The sequence below is a fragment of the Molothrus ater genome, chromosome 6 (assembly GCF_012460135.2).
Source record: "Molothrus ater isolate BHLD 08-10-18 breed brown headed cowbird chromosome 6, BPBGC_Mater_1.1, whole genome shotgun sequence".
Lineage (NCBI taxonomy): Eukaryota > Metazoa > Chordata > Aves > Passeriformes > Icteridae > Molothrus > Molothrus ater.
In genome coordinates, this window is record NC_050483.2 from 33,680,495 (window position 1) to 33,702,757 (window position 22,263).

A 22,263-nucleotide genomic window follows, 5' to 3' on the forward strand; every position below is an offset into this window, starting at 1 on the left:
AAAACAGGAGACAAAAGGAAAACCTATTTTTAAATTAAAAAAAAAATAATTTAGGAGTCCAAATGAATAAAATATGAATTGCATAATCAGTCAATCCACACAGTGGTTTATGAGTTTAGACTCTTCCTAATGTCACTGTAAACACCCCCCCTTCTCCCAGTTCCTAAAAAATTTCAAACCATCTCCTCAACCTATTTTCTGTTCCCCATACTTAAAGACAATTTTTGTTTTGTTTCCCAACTACCTTTCATTACAGATTGGACACTGGGCAAAAATGCAGCATTCCCTGAAATAGTACAGCTGAAGGATTGTCTGCATATTTGTACGGCAAACTTATGTGTGCTAAACCTAAGAAAAATATTCTTTAAAAAATCATGATATGTGAGTACAAAAATGAAGGTGAACAGAAATTATTTCCAAACTTTTAAGCATTCTTTACCTAGATGTTGTTTTCTTTTTAAGCAAATTCAACAAATTTCAGCTGCCTAAAATCTTCTCAGATAGTATTCTAGACAACTTTAGATATTCCCAGACACTTAAACAGTCAAGTTTTCTTTAGCAATCTGCCATTAAAGCAAGCGAATAAATATAATAGCTCAAGGTTTATAGCTTTTGTTTACTTCAGCTTCCACTTTTTTTGCCTCACTCAGAAAAAGCATACTTTATGTAACTGCTTTAAATACATGTTGTAAACACTTCTCTTGCTAGAAGTAAGAGAATGTTCTTTTAACATTCTATTCCCTTCCAAGTCATTGATCCAGTCACAGAAAATTGCTCTTGCCATTACTGTGTGTGTTCCACACTATCTGTGTTCCACAGAGTGACATGAGGCACAGGTTTAAGAAAACTAACACAGCAGGGGCTGATATCATATTATCCAGGAAAAGCATTTACCAGTTATTTCATCCAGCAAGACATTTATGTTGCGGCTTCCCTTCCAGCTGAGCCTGTCCTCCCAAGACAGGTCTAAGTAGACAATATAAAAAGAGAATGAAATGCTTAAAGTAATTTTCTAATAACTATTTAGAATTAGGGGCTAAAAATGCCCAAGGAACTTTACTGCCTGACAAATATGTTCTGCAATGTTATAAAGTTTTCTCAGACTCGAGCCCTGAAAATTTCACCCAAATGAAATTTTGTTTAAAACAGTAACATTGGAGAATTTGTAGGGTTTTAACTTTGTCATTCCCTGAGGCTATCTGAGAGTTACTGTGTGCTGCTGAGCTCTAATGAACAGAAAAGCAGCTGACTGGGTGTGCCAGACTTTCTCTATGAAGTTGTTCCAACTAAACAGTTACTAGAGATTGTTTTAACTTGGACTAATGGGTAGGCTCCTCCCTGATACAAGGCCAAAAAAACTTTGCATAGTTTATATTCTCTCAGCCTCCCCACCCTTCATATGTTGTTTTTTCCTTCTTGTTAGGATATGCATAATCAGAGTACAAAAACAAGTTACTAAAAATCTAAATGTAAGTAGGCTGGAGGAAAAACAATGCCTGCTGTAAATGCAGAGCACTTGTTCACAGTAGCACATATACATGCATACATGAGAATATGAGCTTGTTTTTAATGCAACAGTCTGAAACATTCATATATTATAACAGTAAGGGACGATTGGACAGACTTAGTCCATTAACTAATTCCACCCTACTGTGTTTTTCAGGTCTGTCTTGCTACTTGATTGGTATATGAGCTCCTGTGGCAGCAGTTTGCGTAAACTGGGGGATACAGGCTAAACACACCAGAAAATCAATCATCAGTTCTGATCTGTTCTTTTTCAATTTTACTTGCTTTTAAAGGATTATTTACAGATTAAAGTCCCAAACAAAAAATATTTAGACATCAGAACTGCATTATTCATCTTTCTCTATGTCAAGGCAACAATAAAATCTATCTAATGATAGAGAAGCTTAATGCAGTATTCTAATCAGCTTAGCAGTTCCTTTGTTAAGTATTTCTTACGTGCTGCTCCACGCTGAAAATTATTCCATAGTACAGTATTTAAAGGCCAGATGTATGGTGCAAACTTACAGGCTTTGACTCATACAGCTTGGAGTACTATAAAAGGATAAGATTTTAATCTGATGGTTATCTACTATAAGAGTCTAATGCAGTAAGCATTGGTCAGGCAGAAAGAGAACTTCTGGTTTTGTTCACAAGATGATATTACTTCTAAGAGCAGAACTATACAGCAATCAACAGAAATGCTTTCTAAAATGCAACATCAAGGGAACATTCCAGATGTTTTCTGCCCAGTATGATTCAAGTTCAACAATCCATAATGCAGTGAGTCAGGGTATTATACATACTACACTCCAGCACTACAAAAACTAAGACTGTTCAGAATGAATCCTATTGCAAAGCAAAACACAGCAGTTTTAAATGTTATGGTACCACAAGAATAGCTTCTGCCAAATCTAGCAATTAGGGGATACTCACACAGGTCTTATGTGCATGGTTGCTGTACTCCAACTTGAAGGGACAGCTACCATGAAAATTTGTTAAGTACAGCCTTACTTTCCAGCTCTGCATTTTTATCACATACAAGATAGCACCAAACCCTGCCAAAAGCCTCACTTGGACCAAGAATGAACAAACTGTTTCCAAAGACATCATGACATTCAAACATTTTAACCTGGCATTAAACTTGATGCAAGCATCTGCCACATTCTGGGCAAGACATGGCACTGAAATACATCATCACCACTGAAGTAAGGTGCTGCCAGCTCTTGAGGAATACAAACCTACCCAGCACAAGTAATTACAATAAATGGATAAAGCTCTAGAGAGGCCCCATTCTCTTTGGAACATGGAGATGAGTGAGGGGGTCTGCAACATAACTACTTCGTGTAGTAATTTTTGCATACCTCCATGAAAAAGCCCACAAAGTCCAACTAATAATATCATCAAGCTTCTTTTATGATGAATGAGGCATCAAGCAGCTCCCACGGTACAACTTCCAATCTACAGTTTTACAACCAATTTGTTTTATGCATAAATCTTGTTGTATCAAAACTGGCTTTATATTTATGAATATTGAATTTATTCCTTTTAATTACTGCAAATTTACAAATGACTGAATAAACAGATCTGATGCCTCACATTTTTCCAATGTCTTTGTTTTCAATGTCTTTGTTTTGATCACATTTTTTCCTTTCTCATTTTTCCAAGATTTCTCATTTGAGATTTTGGAAATCTTTTCAAGGAGTTTATGTCTGATTGAGGTGGAAGGAAAAACAATTTCAAGAGATCAAGTCTGAATAGAATTGAAAGCAACATGAGTAACAGAAATTCTGTGTATTGACAGATTTTTTAAAAACGACTCAGAGAGTCACAGAATCGTTTAGCTTGGCGAACATCTCAGATCATTAAGTCCAACTTTTGACTGAACATCACCATATCAGATACGCGATGGCACTAAATGCCACATCCAGTCGGTTCTCCTGAACACCTCCAGGGATGGTAGCTCCACCACCACCCTGAGCAGTCCATTCCAGTGTTTAAGAAGCCCCACTGTGAAGAAGTTCCACCTGATGTCCAGCCTGAACCTCTCTGGCATAACTTGAGGCCATTTTCTTGTCTTATCACTGGTTACCTGGGAGAAGAGGCTGACCCCCACCTTGTTACAACTTCCTTTCAGGCAGCTGTACTAACATCTTCCCTGAGCATCCTTTTCTCCAATTCCCTCAGCTGCTTCTCAAAGGAATTACCCTCTAGAACCTGCAACAGCTTCATTACTCTGGACATGCTCCAGCACCTCAATGTCTTCCTTGCAGCAACAGGCCCAGAAATGAATACGGGACTTCAGGTGCAGCCTCAGAAATGCCGAGTACAGAGGGACTGCCCTGGTCCTGCTGCCCCCACTATTGCTGATACAGATCTGGATGCCATTGGCCTTCTTGGCCACCTGGGCACACCCTGGAACATGTTCATCTAGCTGTTGACCAGCCCTCCTAGATCCTTTTCCACCTGACATCTTCCCAGCTGCTCTGTCTCCAGCCTGTAGTGCTGCCTGGGGCTCTTGTGCTCCATGTGCAGGATCTGGAACTTGACTTTGTTGAATCTCATACCACTGGCCTTGGCCCATTGATCCAGCCTGCCCAGATCCCTCTGCAGAGCCTTCCTGCCCTCCAGATGATCAACAATCCTGCCCAGCTTGGTGTAGTCTGTAATCTGTCTGAGGATGCACCTGATCACCTCATCCAGATGATAAATGAAGATATTAATCAGGACTGGGTGCAATACTGAGCTCTGGGGAACAATACTGATGCACAGTAAACTGCTAAGCTTTATCCAGCTGCTACAATTCTATTCTGAAGGATTTGGGGGGAAAAAAAGTGCTGAACAGCAGACACATAACTACATATCTTCAGCTTGCCATTGAGAAAATATTTCCTACATGTGAATAAGATCAAGTAGGGTACTGGGAGGATGCACAGGAACACACATACATTCCTCCTCCACCTTAAAAAGAGAAAAAAAAAAAGCAAGCCAAAACACACCAATCTTAAGACTAAATGCTTTCAAATACATAATTCTGTTGTGTTGCTGTAAAAAGATGCCCTCCTACACAAAATTCTTGTGGAAAAGGACTGGTTATATTACGTTGGACAACTCAGAATCAGGAGGGATCAGAGCATCAAGACATATTAAGGATACAATCAATAAATCCATCCTACCCTCCAAAGTAGTTCATCATTTTCTCTTCTATTTCAATATATACATAAAGATCAATAATGGAGAAGGTTAATCTGACTTCCACTCAAAATGCACGAGGTCTTGTTTTTCAAAGACCTTTAAGAAAGGATTTTAAAATCTCTTGAAAATTAGGAGCAACTGATATTTGACCTTATAAAACTCCTCATGGGAACCCTGGAGTTAAAATACCAGAAGTACCTAACAAACACAAAGTATGTTCTGACAAAGGAAGGAAAAGAGTCTTGGTTAAGAACTATAGTCAGTATCATAATAATTTATTATAAGTAGATGAAGGCAATTATGTTTTGTTAATATCAGCACTAGAAGCTATATGCTGTATGTGTACATTTAATATATATTTATTTAGACATGCATAATACAGCACATGAATGTAACCACACTGTGCAACAATTTGAAAAACATCCGTGCTTTCCATTATCCAACTTACGGCCAGTTTAAAGCAGTAATTTAGGTCACTGAGCGCACAGCAAGAGAAGCTAGACATTATTTGCCCTACAGATACCTGAACTATTAAACCTTCACCTTAAAGAAGCCATTACCAAGATAAGATAGTGAAGAAAGGAGCTTGTTTGGGTTTTTTTTCTCTATTCTGAAAAAAGAAATTTGAATTTTCACAACAAAACACAATATGACACTTGTATTGGTCTCTGTTCAGTCCTTGCTGAACATCCCAGTCTGTGCCCAGATGTTCAGCCATGATCCAGTCTGGGTTCATGGGGCTGGGCAAAGCACCACAACTGGCCTGCAGCTGTCTGCAAACAGCTGTCCAGGTCAGAGCTTACAGAAGACCAGACCATCATTTGGCTGGTGTGCTCTTCTGGGCTGACCAATTCTCTTATGTCAGTCATGACCTTTTTTGTATAAATATTCAAATATGCAATAGAATCTGACATCTAAGTGGGTCAGATTGAAAGTCATTATGATGAACACTGAAGTAACATTCTCACAACATTTAAACAGAGGGGAAAATACCAGCCATTGGCAAGTAGGCCAATGACCTATATTTCTGAAGTGACTGTTTAAGCATTTTATACTTAATTCGGAATTCTAAATAAGGCTAAGAACTATTTTAAACAATTATGTTTCAATTACATAAGACAATGACGACAAAATTAAAACTTAGACCTGATCCAATAACTCTCACTAGGTCTGCTAGTGTGGAGGAGGTGATAAATATCCACTTTCAGCTTTGAATTTCTTGTCTTTTCTCTGTGTTAAATCCTCTTCTACATTACAAAAATCCCAGTGTTCATTTTCTCTGTTCTGCCTACAGCCACCCCACCTCTGTGTTTCCCATCTGTCTACTCCTTTCTTGTTCTTCTTCAGCTAAATAACTCCTTAAAGATCTGTCTTGGCTCAGTTTGCCAGTTTAACTTGGCTAGCTCCAACACTAGGCTAGAAAGCTGCAGGTAACCCAGCTGCTTGGTTACCACCAGGCTATCAAGCAGCCTTGCTACAGCTTTCTTAGCTTAATCTGTGTCCAGTTTCAGATTACAGGCTTTATCTATACCTCTTAAAAGCATTAATGTTTACTTCTAACATCTCAGTATTCAATATTGTACAATCAAAAAACCCAGTACATACTTCAAATACCAATACTAAAGAAGAATCTTCCTTATTCTCCCATCTCGCTCTGCTCAATATTTGAGTCTTTTCACTGTCCCATCTCTGAGGCTAAAGGCATTCTCCCTGCTCAGCATCTCTATCCATGCTTCCAGAAATTCAAATAAACAACTATGATAAAATGTCTTTTCAACACCAAAATTCAGTTCAACACTGAAAGGAAAACATTTAACTCTGGTTATATCAATTTGTGTAATTTCTCAGTTTCAAAGTGAGCAGCAAATAGAAGTAGCTGTCACAGTGGCTGATGTTTCATTTTCTGTACCATATCTTTGATGAAACTACAACTAGACACGATGTTTTATATTTATATCCCCTAAGGATATAAGGAGTCAGTTTCTATTCTTTCAACTGTCAAATTCTGTTCTAAAGAGTAAATTATCAAATTCCTTTCAGCAAAGGCCAAACTGAATTAGTCCAAGAAAACTATGAACACAGAGATATTCCAGTCACTTTGTTTACCTAATACATAGCAAACCTGGGACAAGAGTCAAAGGCTGATAAAAGGCTTTTCCAGGGAAGAGGTCACAACACTCAGCACTAAAGCACACGAAATGTTGCCTGAAATGTAAATACAAATTCAGAGGCAACCACCATTGTGACTGCTTCACAGCGTACACTGTTCACTGCTTCATATTACATCAAAAAAGGAAGGTAATCAAGTATATTCTGCTGTCCCAAGATACAATCCATCTTGGACCGTTTGGGGCACAGCTAAATTGCCATGACTACATTAACTTAGCCTTACTAAACTGAAACTTTTTCTGCTACAATGTGCTACAACTAAAAGCATTATTGCTTCACAGCCATTAGGAATAGGCAAAAATCACAGTTTATCCTCATCACAATTTCTTTTACACAGTGGCAGAATCACTTGCTCCCCAATGTGTGGTTTTGTGCCTTTGATGATTCCCGAATACATACCTGCACTTGACCCTACTGAATTGCACATCTTGCTGAGCAGGCTGTTTGGAATGTGACATCAAACACAGCCAGGCAGTCCTCTCCCAAGTCACTTTGTTGCCTACCGGTATTACCAATCATACTCTCATAATATAAACTATAAATGTATATGAGAAAACCTGATCTCAGATCTGTGCAAAACACCACGAAGAGTGAGCCATATGTGAGGGTTCTTGCAATATCAATATGCAGCTTTTAAGTGTCTGCCACAAAGTAATTTTATTTAGATCCTGAATGCTTCTCCTTATCATGACTGGCAAACTCTGCTTAAGTCAGGACATCCACTATTTGTTCCTTACTCATAATATGCTGTGGCAGTAAAACAATAAATGCATTTATTGTTTAAGACCATTCACTGTCTTAAAATCCATGTTGACTGATGCATATGAATATGGGGTGGGGAAGCAGAAGGAGGGCTAAGTTTTACAGAATATCAAATAACAAAAAATAAAAGACAAAAAAATCCACCCATAGAATATTTAGCCTACAGAAAATTGTAAGCATAGAGAACATCTCTAACCTTTAATCATGAATATGGTACAGAGGTATCAAACACCTCTGTATCCCAAAACTTACTGCACGGACCTAGAACACGATTGCTCTTTACAAGAAGATTTAAAAAAAAGAAACTGGACTGACATTTGAAAAATACGACTGCCAAAAGAAAAGTTAGCTTTGCTTAAAAACATTAGTGATTTGAACATTTCTTTAAGAGTTGAGAGGCCTAGATTAGTTTCCTCTACACCTTGAGAAGACTGAAGCATGAAGTTCTTACATCAACACAGAGTATTCCAACCACAAGTCTATGGAACAGCCTAGGGGAATAAATTTTTAAATCCTTCCTTGAAGCTCTCTATGTGGGGAGAATGGGTGAGGTCACTTGGCTTGCTCAGCCTAGAAAATAAGAGACTGAGGGAAGGCCTCACGTGGTCTACAGCTTCCTCAGAAGGGGAAACAGAGGGTCACACATTGATCTCTTCACTCTCATGAACACTGATAGGACCTGAGGAAATAGCATGAAACTCTATAAGGGAAGGCCTTGGCTGGGTATCAGAAAAGGGTTCTTTATTCAGAGGGTGTTCAAGCCCTTGAACAGGGCCCCCAGGGAACTGGTCACAGCACCAAGCTTGGCACAGTTCACAAAGCATTTGGAAATGCTTCCAGACACATGGTGCCATTTTTGGCTTTACCAAAATGCAGGGCCAGGAGTTGGCCTTGATGATCCTTGTGGGTCACTTCCAACTCAGGATATTCTATGATCCTACAATGACAAGCAAAATACTCAGCTGTAAATCAAAGGTCTTCTGTTTTGTCTCACTGACCTCATTATATGTGTGCAATTCCTCTGCAGCTTGCATTTTAACAGAAGTATTTGTACATATGTATCTGAATACATCTCAATAACATTCAGTAAATGTACACTTTTTGGGCAGACGTGTGACGTGCTAGAACAGTAGTAGAGTCACTGAGTTTTAGCTCCCGTGCTTTGAAAGTTTTAACATTATTTAAAAAAATAACACCACAATTTGAAAGAGTCATGAAACTCTCATTTAGCTCAAAAATAATTGTACTGTTCTGAGAGTCATAGCACATTGCTTTTGGCCACTAGCTGTACTTCCAGCAAGATGCACACACTCAAAGGGAGCAACTGATATGCCTAAAAACCTAAGTGACCAAATCACCGTAAATACCAAAGGTACTCACACACACTCAGCTGGCAGTCATTGCAACATGGCATAAAAAATTACATTGTATATCACTTCAATGTCCTGAAAAGTTCATCTTTCTAAGAAATATCTTAATCTGACTAAGGAAAGACTGTTACCAAATATTCTATTTGTTCATACTCTGCAGCTGTGCTGTGAGAACACCTAGGGGTTTTAAAACAATGAATCCGCCTGTTCAATTTATTATAGTATATAAATATAAACAGCCTAGAGCATGTGGCTCCTCAAGACAAAAGGTATAAGTGCTACAATTCTCTCATTACACTATGAAGATTTCAACAATCCAGCTCCTTATGGCTACAGACAACAGCTGCTCAGTTAATCAAAGATAAACCTAAACAAATAACTGGATCTCAAAAGTCATTAAACTTACCTGACAGGCATATGTATGTTAAATATTCACCCTGACCCCCAGTAGCTAGAAAAGGAATCTTTTTTTTTGTTCTTCTTTTCACTTGAACAGCTCCCAGCATCCTTTCATCATGTGGGGCAAAAATCTCTTTGCTGATTGCAGATTTAGCATTCATCGTAGATCACAGGTATAGCAGACTGGTGCTCTCTAAAAATAAAAATCATAAATTTAAAAAAAAAATCATAAATATAAAACAATATTAGAAATTCTTAAGTGGTATCAAAGTCCACAATATTAGAAACTATTAAGTTATATCAAAGTCTACTTACTCAGGCATTAAAAATTCTGACCTTCAAAGACAGTTTCTAATGCCTCAAAGAATTTAGAAAATAATTTCGTATTTGTAAAGGCAGAATTTTCAAAGTATTTAAGTGTCTTCACTGAAGTTCTCCACACTTCTTAAATTTGCTCATACAAGCTTAGCTTATTTTGGGCAGAAGCATTAGCACTTCAGTATGTTGCAAAATCTTCTCAGAGAAACACCCTGTTTAACTTCATGCAGCATAAAAGCTTCATTAATTCCCCCTCTGATAACTGAGGGAAACTCGGATCTGTGTCCCACATACACAGGGAAAGCACTGCAAGGGCTTAGGGAAGGAGCACCGTGGTTGTGCTGGCACACAAGAAGTCACGTTCACAGAGGACAGAGACAGCTTCAGACTTGGTGAGACTGTTCCTTCAGGAGCACTGCTCCTGGTGACAGCACCTGATTGCACAGCTCTTGCATCTCTTGCAGCTTTAGCACCTCATCCCCTCAACTCTGGAATTACTGACTGGGCAACTGCACAGGAAACAGTGTCAGAGACACCACTGGGATCAACACAGACAAAACCACACCTCTACTTTTGGGCTGTGTCATTTTGACTCAGGTCAGTTCCTCAATGTGTTTCGTAACAAAACAGCACAGTTGACTTAGGAGAGACATTTGTTTCAGGAGAGACATACACATTCATATAGGAAAAAATTATTGTAGAGAACAGGGAGGGAGGAGAGAAGCTGCTTAGTCATGTACATCCCAAAAAACAAACCTCACCACAGCCTGCAGAGGGGCCTAACTAAAGGAGGGACAACTGAGAGGGGACATTAACAGGTTCTTTGTGCAAGCTGTAACTCCCATTAGTTCTGCACTGACTCTTGTAACACATACCCAGGCTCCCATTCATTGAAACTGCTGAATGACACCTTTAATTGTCCCAATGTAATGACACTCCAATGAACATTTATTAATTTACACATTTCTGCATTACTAAGACTTTAAAACTGACAGATCTTTTTGACATCCTCAGTTTTCTTAGTACGAAGATGATTATACTCAAGCCTGAACTACCTGATAATTCTGCCTGTGGGATCATTTGATATTTGCCATAATTTAAAATAAATGTAAATAAACTACAGTCAAATTAGATTATAAACCCAAGAGGGCCACAGATCCACTATTTTTGAGCACATACTACCAGCAAGGTAATTGCCTAAACACTTTCAGTCTCAACGTTTTGTTGTCACTATTTATGACATTTCCTTATCTTAAAAAAATGGGAAAATTAAAAAAAAAACGAAACTACACATGAGACAGCACAACTTAGTCGAAACTTAATTCATCACCTGCTAATTTTGGGATGCAAACAGAATCCTGTGCCAAAACAATCTGTAACAGCATACCTCAGTTAACCAACATAGTTATTTGAATTCTGACATGTTTTAGCATCAGGTCATTTTACATGAACCTTTAAAAAAGTGAATTGGATTTAAAAATTGTCTCCATCAAAAGAAAAATCCAGATCAATTTCAAGAGATCAAAGAATGCATACCTCCTGACAAGCTGTGATCTTATAAATCCCAACATCTTAGGTATCTATCCTTTAAAATGAATACTTACATGACAACAGAATCAAAAGAATAAACTTACATGGTAGTTACTTAGAAAAAAGTTCTGAAAGAAAATGTGTTGTTTTCACATTCATCACATACTTCTCTCTTCTGTGTTATAGAAATATTTGCAGAGTACATCATACCAGCATTTAAACTGTTAGAACACTGCAACTAGCTTTTGGGTTAATTTTTTTTCCTTTTTTTAATTCAAGGCCACTGTTAACAACAATGGATTTAAACACACAGACCTCCTCCTGACTGAACTAGAGACTGATAATCTTTGCAAAACCCAGACCTTCGTGCGCCTAAAGAATTTTCAATGAATAGCTTTTTGGGAAAACACACAGAAGTGCTGTCAGGTTAAAAGACACTCAAGTGACATTCAACTGAAAAAGTGCTTTCCAGATTGCAATGATTTGATGCTGTTAATTCTGCAACTGAGTTGTTGAATAGATGTTTTCAGACATTTTCTTAATGGTCACGGACTGTAAAATAAATATGACTTCAAAGATTTCTCAGGGATGTAAAGGCTTCCTGGATTAAGAGAAGATGCAAGTTTTTCTTACCTACATTATCACAAAACGTTAGTGGTTTATTGCTGCATGCTGCCACTGGCTTTGACATTAAGTTGGTTTGTATACATTTACCAGAAGCTGTACAGACACAGCAGATACCTGGACTGTAACTGGAACCTCCAACTAAGGTGTGGACTCCTGACTTCAGAGATTGTGATCCTTGATCCTTCTGTTCCCAGAATTTGGGCTGACAACAGCTTCAGAAGCCATATTCAAACAATTAATCTAACACAGTGTGTACTTGACACAACTGCCAAATCTGATGTGAAAACTGACACTAACACAAACCACAAAAGCCCTTTTATTTACAGAAGAAAATAACTAACTGTGCCTGTGTACAAACAGACTTCTGAGATTGAGATGTCAATATAGTTTAGATGAAGTTGTTTTTCATAGGTCAAAAAATCAGCAGCTGAATTCAAATAAGCAACCTTCTCCTATGCACTAGTAGAGGTATGCAGAAGACCTCTGTTTAAATAAGTAAAGCCTTCCAATGCTCCCTGTTTTCACAAGTGTAGATAATACAATCTCTGACAGTTTTACTTAAAAAAAAATATACACTTCCTCAAGGAACATGAATAAGTCTCATTTTTTCCCATTCTCCAACAAAATCCCTTGTTTCCTTAAACAAAAACAAAACAAAACTAAACCCTTGCCTGTACATGCACAACTTCATGTTGTATATGCATATTTCTTCACACAATTATGTTTTCTCTTGGTGCACATTCCTGGACAAATTCAAACCATCAGCAGTTTCCACTCAAGGCCCTTATGAACTCATGCACTGGAACACAAACTTTTTCCTCCCATTTGTACTCAAATACAAAATAAAATCCTGGATCTCTGAGGATCTCTGAGCACTCTCAGACAGTGCATTGCTGCTTGCAGCATTAACCCCTCTGAGGTAAGGGGGATTTAAATGTTCCAGTAAACCTAAGAGTTCAGAAAGAGAGACCACATTTCCTACCTCACATGCTTTGTTCCACATATTTACTTCCACTCAAATTATTATACTGATGCTTTAGGCTAAACAAAGACCCCCTTTTTCTTCTGCAATTTTTCACTCCATCTACTATAGCATTATGGAACAGAATGTCAGCATTTACACTGCGGCCCCAGCACAAAGAAGAAACACAGAGAGGAAAGATTCCTGTGTGGATTTGAAAAAGTGCCCGCAATGCGCTGCTCATTTGCATCTTCTCACATCTTCCTCTACTACAGTTCTTCTCTACTATATTTCTATCACTAAAAGCTCCCTCTGTGAACAGCTGACTATTCCTCTAGAAGTACGTGAGGGGGCAACAATTAAAGGCAATTTCTTAAAAAGAAGATTAAATAAAACCAAGATAATTAAGCTGAATCCTTAATGCATCCCACATGTTCAATAACAAAAAAAAAACTGGACAGTTTTCTGGTCAGTCAGAATCTCAGACTGTTTTCAGGCACACAGCCAGCAAATGGCTAATTTATCTTTACACCCACATGTTTCATAGGACTCTGTGCAAATAAGTGGAAAAAAGGGGATTTACAGTATCTTTGTTGAGGGTATAGGTATGCAGAAAGGAAACTAATCCTCAGCATTCAGAATTCAAATAGGAGTAAATTACAATACAAAGCAAGAGCTGGAAAACGACATAAAGGTTTCCAAAAAAAAGGAAAAAAATGTTCAGTATGCTAAACCTGGCTGTTTTTAAGGATCTTCAGTTTAATCACAAACAGGGAAGGGCTCACAGGACAGGCTAACCACTGAAATGCTGCCTGCAGTGTGAAATCATCTGAGCAACCAACTATTCTTGGAATAGTAACTCTAGCAAGCACTCAAATCTGCTTTTAATAAAGCCACTATCCTGAAAGATGACATCTACTTAAGGAAATAATTGCACGATACTGTTGCCAAAAAAACAGCTTTTGCTATTGTGATACTTGCCTGGTATTTACTTGCTGGAAGTGTTTAAACTACTTTGAGTATTACAGGTCATCAAAATCCTGTATTTGCTGTCATCTCAAACAAACAGCTAGTACAATTCTGAAAAAAAGCAAAAAAAAAATTAAAACCCAAGGCAATTAATTTATAAATCTTTAAAGAACAAATATTAAAACAGACAAGTTTTAAAAGTTGGTTTGCAATACATTTATTAAGTATAATTTTATCCTAGAGGAATAACACCAAGTTTAATTAGCTCTGCATACAGGGATCAAATCAGTTGATCAACTTATTCTGAAACAGCAAAGGTAAAATCTTTAAAATGCTTGAACATAAAAAATAAATCAGATGATCTTCTGTCATCCTTCATCTGTCATCATTTCAAATCTAACTTTGCTTGAAAGATATTTATTTAAATTAGGACAATAGCAGCAGCCACTGTAGCAGCCAGAAACATTCCATTACTTCCTATTAACACGGGTTTACAACTTTTAGAAGCATTTACTGAGAAAGCCTCAATCATTCTCCAGAGTTATTTGTAGGCTGTCACATTTCCAATTTATTTTTCCAAATAACTTCTCAGCTAAGACTGGTTCATTTGAATAATGTATTAATTCTAAAATATGAAAATCATTAAATTAGAACTGTATTTGTAGCAGTTCAAACTAGAAACAAGAAGTGTGTTTTCACTTACATATGTAATTACAAAATAAACTGCCCAATCAAGCTGAATAGGACATAGGCAGACTTCAGAGAGCAGCAGCTCCTAAACGCAAAACTTGAATCTTACATGCTAAAGTAGTAACTTCTTTCTGTCTTTTAAGTGAAGGTTTATATCATAGCCCATCTAATCCAAGACCAACACATGGCAGAATTTACTGTAAGTTTGAATACAAGGCTTAACTTTGTTTTTAATCAAGACATTGTTTGATTATAGGAATTTTGCAGCATTGTTTACTGAAACCTTCAAGAAGCCTTGTTTGAATCACTGAATTTCTCAAAAGCTCCTAGAATAAGCAAAAGAAACATGAAAGACTATACTGGCTACCATACTGTGTGGCCTGAGAACATGTGATGTTTTTAGTGAAGGAAAAAAAAAATTGGAGAGGAGAAGTGCACATTAATAGGATCTAAGAGTCAGACAGAAGCAGTAAATGCCTCAATGCTCCACACATTTCTTCACCTGAGGCAGGCAGCCTGAGGCCCTGGGCATTTCCTATAACCTTTCATTACAAGGGAAGTTGATTTGGATTCTGTGCAAGTAGTATGGACCTACAGATTTAAAGAGATAAAAAGCTCTGAATGGAATACATATTTATAGTGACAGAAAAAAAAAAAAAGGAAGGTAATTTTATTTAATCTGTAACACAATCTTAAAAAAAAATACACCTAAAAGTTTGGTACACCCTCTTCCATCACCTCACAAAAAACCCAAACATCTCCTTACAAAGACAGATTATCAGGGACACCACAGAAATCCCATAAATGGGCAAATGAGAGCCAGTCCCACTTGCATGTGGAAGACAGAGCAGCTGCTTTCATTTCTGCACTCTGCTCTGCTGAGTGAAATACATACACAGAGCATCATGGTAAGTAATACCTGTACTTCCTCAGGGAAGACGCAGAAAAAGCAGAAGATGCAGTATCACTTCATTCTTTTGAGACTGTGCCCCTAAACTGTTTCTAAATGGTACTGAAAATTAAGTAGGAGGTGACATAAAGCGCCAGAAACATATTGAGGGATGGGTTACTGTATATTCCAGGTCATATATCATGTTCTGAAAAGAAAACAGCAATTCCAGATCTAGAACCTAAGGTCCTAGTAAACAGTGTCATAGATCCCAGCTCACAAAAAGGATGTAATACTGAAAAGAATGTAAAATACTGCAATCTGGGAAAAATCCAACTCAAATGTAAGACATAACATTTCTGTACTGTGATTCTGTGTGTGAATAGCTGCAGGCTGTTAGTAGATTATTTTAAATAGGTGTGCAGAAAACAAATATATATTGAAGAACTGCAGCAAATCAAAATTAATTTCTGCTTATGTTTTCACAGCATACTGGATCAAGACTATATTCATAAGAAATTAATAAAATAGTAATGCAAGAATCAGTGGACACTGATTCTTTCAGCATTTTCTTAACCACCAAACGCAGCTGTGTTCCCTAAATGTGCCTTCCCCTGGAACTGGTATAAAAAGCGGGAGGTGTTTCTGCGAGTTGCCCCAGGGAGGCAAAGGCATCTCTGCAGAGGAGGTACAGCCCTCTCCAGGTCTTTCTGAGTGAAGAGCAACAGTTAGAGACCCACTCAGATTCTCCTTGCAAGAATCCCACAATCTGAAAGTCATTATTATTTTAAGAATGTAAGAATTTGAAAATAAAGATGGACAACACCACATTAAACAGCACCCCCCAATCCACAAAACTGTTTACCAAAAGTCAGTCAAGAACTTCTTGGAAGCCTGTGCTGGAGTCATCCTTTTTTAACAGGAACATTTCGAATCACACAGATTCACCAAGAAATTTAGGAACTACCAGATGTTATAACAAAGCCACAGAGAGACCAGATTTGCATTTGTAAAAATTTGCCCTAGGACACTGGGACATTCACAACAGTAAGAGTTACTACTTTTGCACAACAACATTGTACATCGTAGTCTTAAGAGGTTAGCTTAATTCTTGTGACCTTTTAGAAGTGTTTAGATCTTAAGACCAGTTATTAAAACCAACCTTAGACATTCATTTGCAGGAGGAACTGCCACAGTTTCTTCTACTATTCCTCACAGATTTCTTCCTCCAAACACCTCACCTCTCTAGGCCTTTTCCCTTTACCCTACATCTTTTCTGAAATGCAATCCTCAAGTCTGGACTCACAGCTTCATTGATGGTAACAGAGTCAAGTGAAAGAACTATTTGTTGGGTCTTTGGAACAGGCTCCCCAGGTAAATGGTCACCTTACCAAGCCTATCAGAGTTCAGGGAGCATCTGGACAATGCCCTTATCATATGGTTTAGTTTTAGGTAGCCCTGTGAGGAGAAAGGTGTTGAACTTAGTGGCCCTTATGGGCCCCTACCAACTCAAGATTTACAAACTCCTATAAGGAGTGAGCTACTGCCTTATACAGCTACTGCCATAAATAGTCAGTGAAACACAAGAGCTTCACTTCAACATCTACCATGTTCTTCAATCTTTTTGTGGGAAAGAAAAAAAAAAAAAGACATTTGACACCTGAATAACTAATTATTCCAACTAGGGAATAGGGGATTTTTTAATAGGGATTTACTGCTTTAAGGCTATTTCTCCTACTGTACAATAGTTTTATAGTCCAATTCTGTCTTTTAACAGTTGCAGTTCTCTAGACTGACACTCACCAAAAGTCAGGAGGTACATTCTGTGTGCCATCACTTTGGACAGTTAAAAGGGTTTGAGACATAACACAGCTTCCTTTCGCTCCTCCAGTAAGAACTAGAAAGATACCAACTCCTTAGAATACATTTCTAAATAATTTGTTTCTACATCTTATGCTACTTTCATGTGAACCCAATTTCCTCAGTTAATCCAATGTGACTAATATCACGTGGGACAGCATCAGAGGCACCATTAAAGCAGTTCCAAATTATTCACATGGCCTAATACCTTATCACAAACCCAAATCAACTGATCTGAAGTTGCATTTGAGCTATTTTTGCTTGTTCAATTGTTTGTCTGTATTTTGGCAAAGAAAAATCACTAAAAAAATGAAATTAAAGGATACTGGTGAGAAGGAGCAGCCATGTTCCTCAAGGAAAGGGGAACTAGTAGAAAGGGCTGTAGTTTAGAACATGCACAGTTTCTTTCAGTAGTTTGTGTTGTTTCTGATTGAACTTATGACCACCACGAGCACTTGTACTGGCAGAAATTACTGATTTCCTTTTGTACTTCTCTTCCTTGTGACAGCATAAATGCTTCTGTGGTAGTGCAGTGAACTAGACGAGAATTAATCCAGTTTTAAGCTATCTTAAAAAAATAGTGATTTCTTTTGGTTTTACTCAGATCAAGCTCCCTGATACAGTGCACTCCACAGCTGTGTGTCAGTACAGAGCAATGAAGTGCAGGTGGTAAGATTAGGGCTCTCATGGGCCCCCAGCAGTGTTAGTTTACAAGGATCATGAAATTGTGCTTTAAAGAGAGAAGAACCCAAAATGTCATGTACTTTCATCAAATATTGAAATCACTGACAGAAGACATGGCATGGAGCCAATCTAGACAAAATTTTTCAAAATCAAAACTTACTACAAAGAACCAAACTTACTAAAAAGTGCTAAAACAGGAGCTCATATGGGTCTCCTTGAAAAGAAAAAAATGGGCCTCACAATAGTATAAAATTTCTTGGTATACTGACTCCATTATTTGTTGGCTTAAACAGAGAGGTAGCAAAAGTCAGGTTAAAAGTCTGTCTCTGTTACACAACTATCAGAACTGTTGCCTATAGGAATACACAAAACAAATGATGCAAAGCTATTACTTCAATATAGCACCCATAACTACAAACACACTAACTCATATCACCTACTCTGTCAAGATATCTCACAGGAACCAGATTCTGACTTATTAAGTACTGATAATTGAAAAAACACATTAAATGGATTAATAATTTAGTGTACAGGTTGCCAGAGAGACAGGTTATTCCTACAGCATCAGCTGAAGGTGTTTTAAAGAAAGAAAAAAAAACTGCAACCTGCAACACCCACACCAGAAAAAAAAAAAGAAAATGTTCCTTTTATTACTTTAATGCTGAGGAAAAGTACAAAAGCATAGTAATACATTGGGACAAGACAATAAAAGATAACATCAAGGTATTAAAGCATTTTATTTCATCCATCAAAGGTGAATCAACATTCCTTGGTAAATATAAATAGTGGGTTTTTTTCAATCATTCCAAATGCCTAAGAAGAATAACTTACTAGCAAAATGCATAATGCTTTTAAGAATGAAATATATGCACTTCTGGGGATATTAAGATCTCTGTAAGAGCAGACACACCTCTATGAACTACTACATGAATGTTTTTCTTGAGGGAAAACAAACACTGTAAAAGTAGTAAACCATCTGTTCGCTGTGTGCTGATACTTTGCAGCAGTTAAATAAACAGTTTTTCTTTCTGGCAAATAACACAACCTGAACACATTTCTGACATGATGCATACTTCTTTCCAAGAATCTTCCAGCAGTTACAAGGATCACTTACTTCAAAACGGGTGAGTTCAACAAAGCTTGCAAAATTGCAGAGTGTTCTGCAAACTTAAGAAATTACAAACAAAAATAAAATGGTCTGATCCAGTGTTTTGCTCAAGGGATGTTATCAGCTCAGAAATGATTAAAAGTGTCATCCACGGCTTCTAGCCCCCACTATGTTTGATACTTAGCTCTGCTCTCCTGACAGAACCTATTTAAGAAAACCATGACTGCAAACAGACCTTGTACATTGAAATTTATGGGGTTTTGTGCGGGTTTTTATTTTTGGTTGGTTGGGTTTGAGGACTGACCTGTTCAATCTTAGAGAAAGCTGAGAAAAACCTAGAAAGGAAACTACTGGCTTTTCTCCTCTCATCTCAAGTAAGTTCTCCTTAATTATTTCATAGTAATTTGCAATCAGTGATCAGTGGTAGAATTGTTTTATTTTAATAGCTAGAAAGTTTCCATCAAACATGGCAATGCAGAAATTTTGTCAAGTGATAGCCTCTTGGGAAGAAGACAGTGTTCTTTCAAAATAAAAATATAAATAAAATACCACTGTCCCCTCTGCACTCCTTGCAGGGAACAAGCAGGAACTTCTTGAGGTAGGGGAAGGTTTATGGATGCAGACAAACCATTATGTTTTAGATTAGTATCTCTTACAGATCAGTGTGGTATTAATCAATGTATGGGATACCTGTAAAACACATAGTAAAATTTTCCAGTTCTACATTAAATTCTGAGAACAACAGTATAACAGCACAGTGAAGGATGAAAGAATTATGGTAACCTAGACAGCCCAAGCAAACAAAAAACATCCTTCTCTACTTCTATTATGTCTTTTTATAGTTTGCCAAGGAAGAGACTGGAATGCCTTTATTTGAAGTGAAAACATTAGGAGAATCATGTCTATTTTGCATGCCTGAAACTAAGACAATACAACATGAGGGTGAGAAGGTGGATGAAGGAGTAACGCCGACATTTGTTAGGAAGCATCCTGTCCAGGGAGCGAGGACGCAGCAAGACAGTACAACACAAACCCCCTGTATCATCCACTTCGTACATTTAGGAGTGGTTCCATGCTTATTGCACGCAGAACTTAGACTTACAGGCACCAGAAATCTACCAATTTCCCACATCAAAGTAAGAGGGCTGTTTAAAAAAAAAACAAAAACAAAACAAACAAAAACCATGACAAAATATACAATGTATGTCTTCCTTCAGACAAATCCCAGAAGACACCAGCTCAATCAATTATCAGACACCCTTCCAACTTAAATATCAACCACCATTTTGCAATGAATAATTTATGCTGTCTCTAAAGAGCAGGCACAGCTATGGACCCTGAAATAATATAATCTCTCAGTATATCTCCACAGGCTTATGAAAAGGTAATTTTAGCACCAAATGCATACTTGACTGATAAATACACATTTTAAAATTGAGTGGCATTTTCAATTTTCCCCTATCAGATTAGTATGTATAGTAACTGACAAGGTCCACAGCAATAAATCCTCTGCAACAATTCTGTGCCAAAATCAACTTCATACAACCCACATCATATTTTACATGGCCACACCCCTAGATAAAATGGCATTCAACGAAAGGAACAAGTACATATTCTGAGTTTTATTTCACAAATGCATTCTGCACCAACAGCAGGAAGAAATATATTACATCTTTAACTAAGACATCTGAATACAAGGTAAGGGAAAACAACTGACAGCCACATAGCCCTGGCTGTGGTGTGCAGCCTAGAAAACAAATTCATGTAGATACAGATGTGTTTATCTCAAATCACTCTTCTTCTACCATAAACAGCTTTATGAAAATCCTCCTCCTATACAAAACCTAACCATCACTACACAATAGTAGCAACTCATACAATTGCTCAAGGACAGAAATTTGCAGTTACAGATAAGAATACTGTTTCAAAGAGAAAAAAATCTAGTCCTGTCCTCAACCAAAAGAAGCTTTTCAGTGGTGGCTTATGCCAGATAAACTGTGAGATGTTACCAAATAAAGGGGTCAACATCCTTCATCTCCCAGTATTTTCCTGATTCATTAGAACACTCAACCTATACTAAAATTTGCAGCTGCACATTAGTATCAAAACAGTGAGACTGTGGGAGGACTATGCACTACTCTTGGCAGTAATCTACAGTTCACTGGGTTAATTCATTCTTCAACCTTACCCTCATCTCTGCACATTCCTTTATAACCAAGTCCTAAAATTACATTCTTAAAATTTATTATTTTTGAATCCTGAACCCATTTCAGAGACAATGATATGTCCCTGTTACAATCAACTTATAGACTCAACTGCAGTTTTTATCTTTTTCTTTCTTTACTCAACAGGACCTACAACCTCTACTAATTGTAACACCATACTTTTTTAAAAGCTATTAAACTACTTGGCCTTTGTAATCCAACAACCAACATAAGTAGTTAAAAGCAATTCCATAATTCAGTAATTAACCGCTTACATACAGCACCCAGAAAATTTTGTAAGTACATCTTATGTTAAATCAAGTGGTGTTCTTGCTATAGGTTTTTCCTTTCATATATTTTGCAGACATAGTAACAACAAAACCCATAAAACTCATAAAAGGTATCAGTAGCATTATCTCCAGACTTGTAACTCCTCAAAATCACCCATCTAGAAATCAGCTACATTAAAAGAGAATGGTTAATCTAAAAACATGAATGATTCAATCAAGCTTAGCTTTACCCTTTACTTTTCATTTCACACAGTCAGTAGGTAAATAAACATGACTTTATAACCTGATACTTGGCAATTCATTAGACTTAATCACTCTAACAATTTACTTCAAACATATTCATTTCATAATGGCTAACACAACAGGCAAAGAAGCTTAAGAACTTACACAGGTGGCTTTAAATTCACAAGACACATTTACAACTTCCAACACCTAAAATATGCTTGCATGTTTAAGGTATATAGGAACTTATTAAGACAAGGTACTTTGAGAAACTGACATTAAGGCTTATTTCTGTGGCTTGTTGATCCACATTGAAAACAGCACTTTGCCAACATTAAGTACATAATAAACAAAAGGCTCACTACATCTGCCTTAAAGCACTAGCTATCCAGATAGGCACCATGAGCACAGGTATAAGGAAGATAGGATGTAGGTTAAACAAATACTTTTTTTTTTCAAACAGTATGGGTACAGTTACATAAGTCAAGAAACTTCAGAGCAATCCCAGCTTCC

General features: G+C 37.4%; 1 protein-coding gene across 2 annotated transcripts in view; it reads right to left on the reverse strand.

The window, feature by feature from the left end:
* Positions 1-22,263, reverse strand: part of STXBP6 (syntaxin binding protein 6) — a 97,103-nt gene that overhangs the window by 51,504 nt on the left and 23,336 nt on the right. Inside the window, exons 2-3 of one of the 2 annotated variants that reach the window (XM_036384456.1) lie at positions 13,816-13,914; positions 9,406-9,591 (exon numbers count right to left, since the gene is read on the reverse strand). In XM_036384456.1, coding sequence (XP_036240349.1) covers positions 9,406-9,559 — 154 coding nt within the window. In that variant the 5' untranslated portion in view covers positions 9,560-9,591; positions 13,816-13,914. The remainder of the gene's footprint in view (positions 1-9,405; positions 9,592-13,815; positions 13,915-22,263) is intronic. The other variant, XM_036384458.1, reaches the window with a different exon arrangement.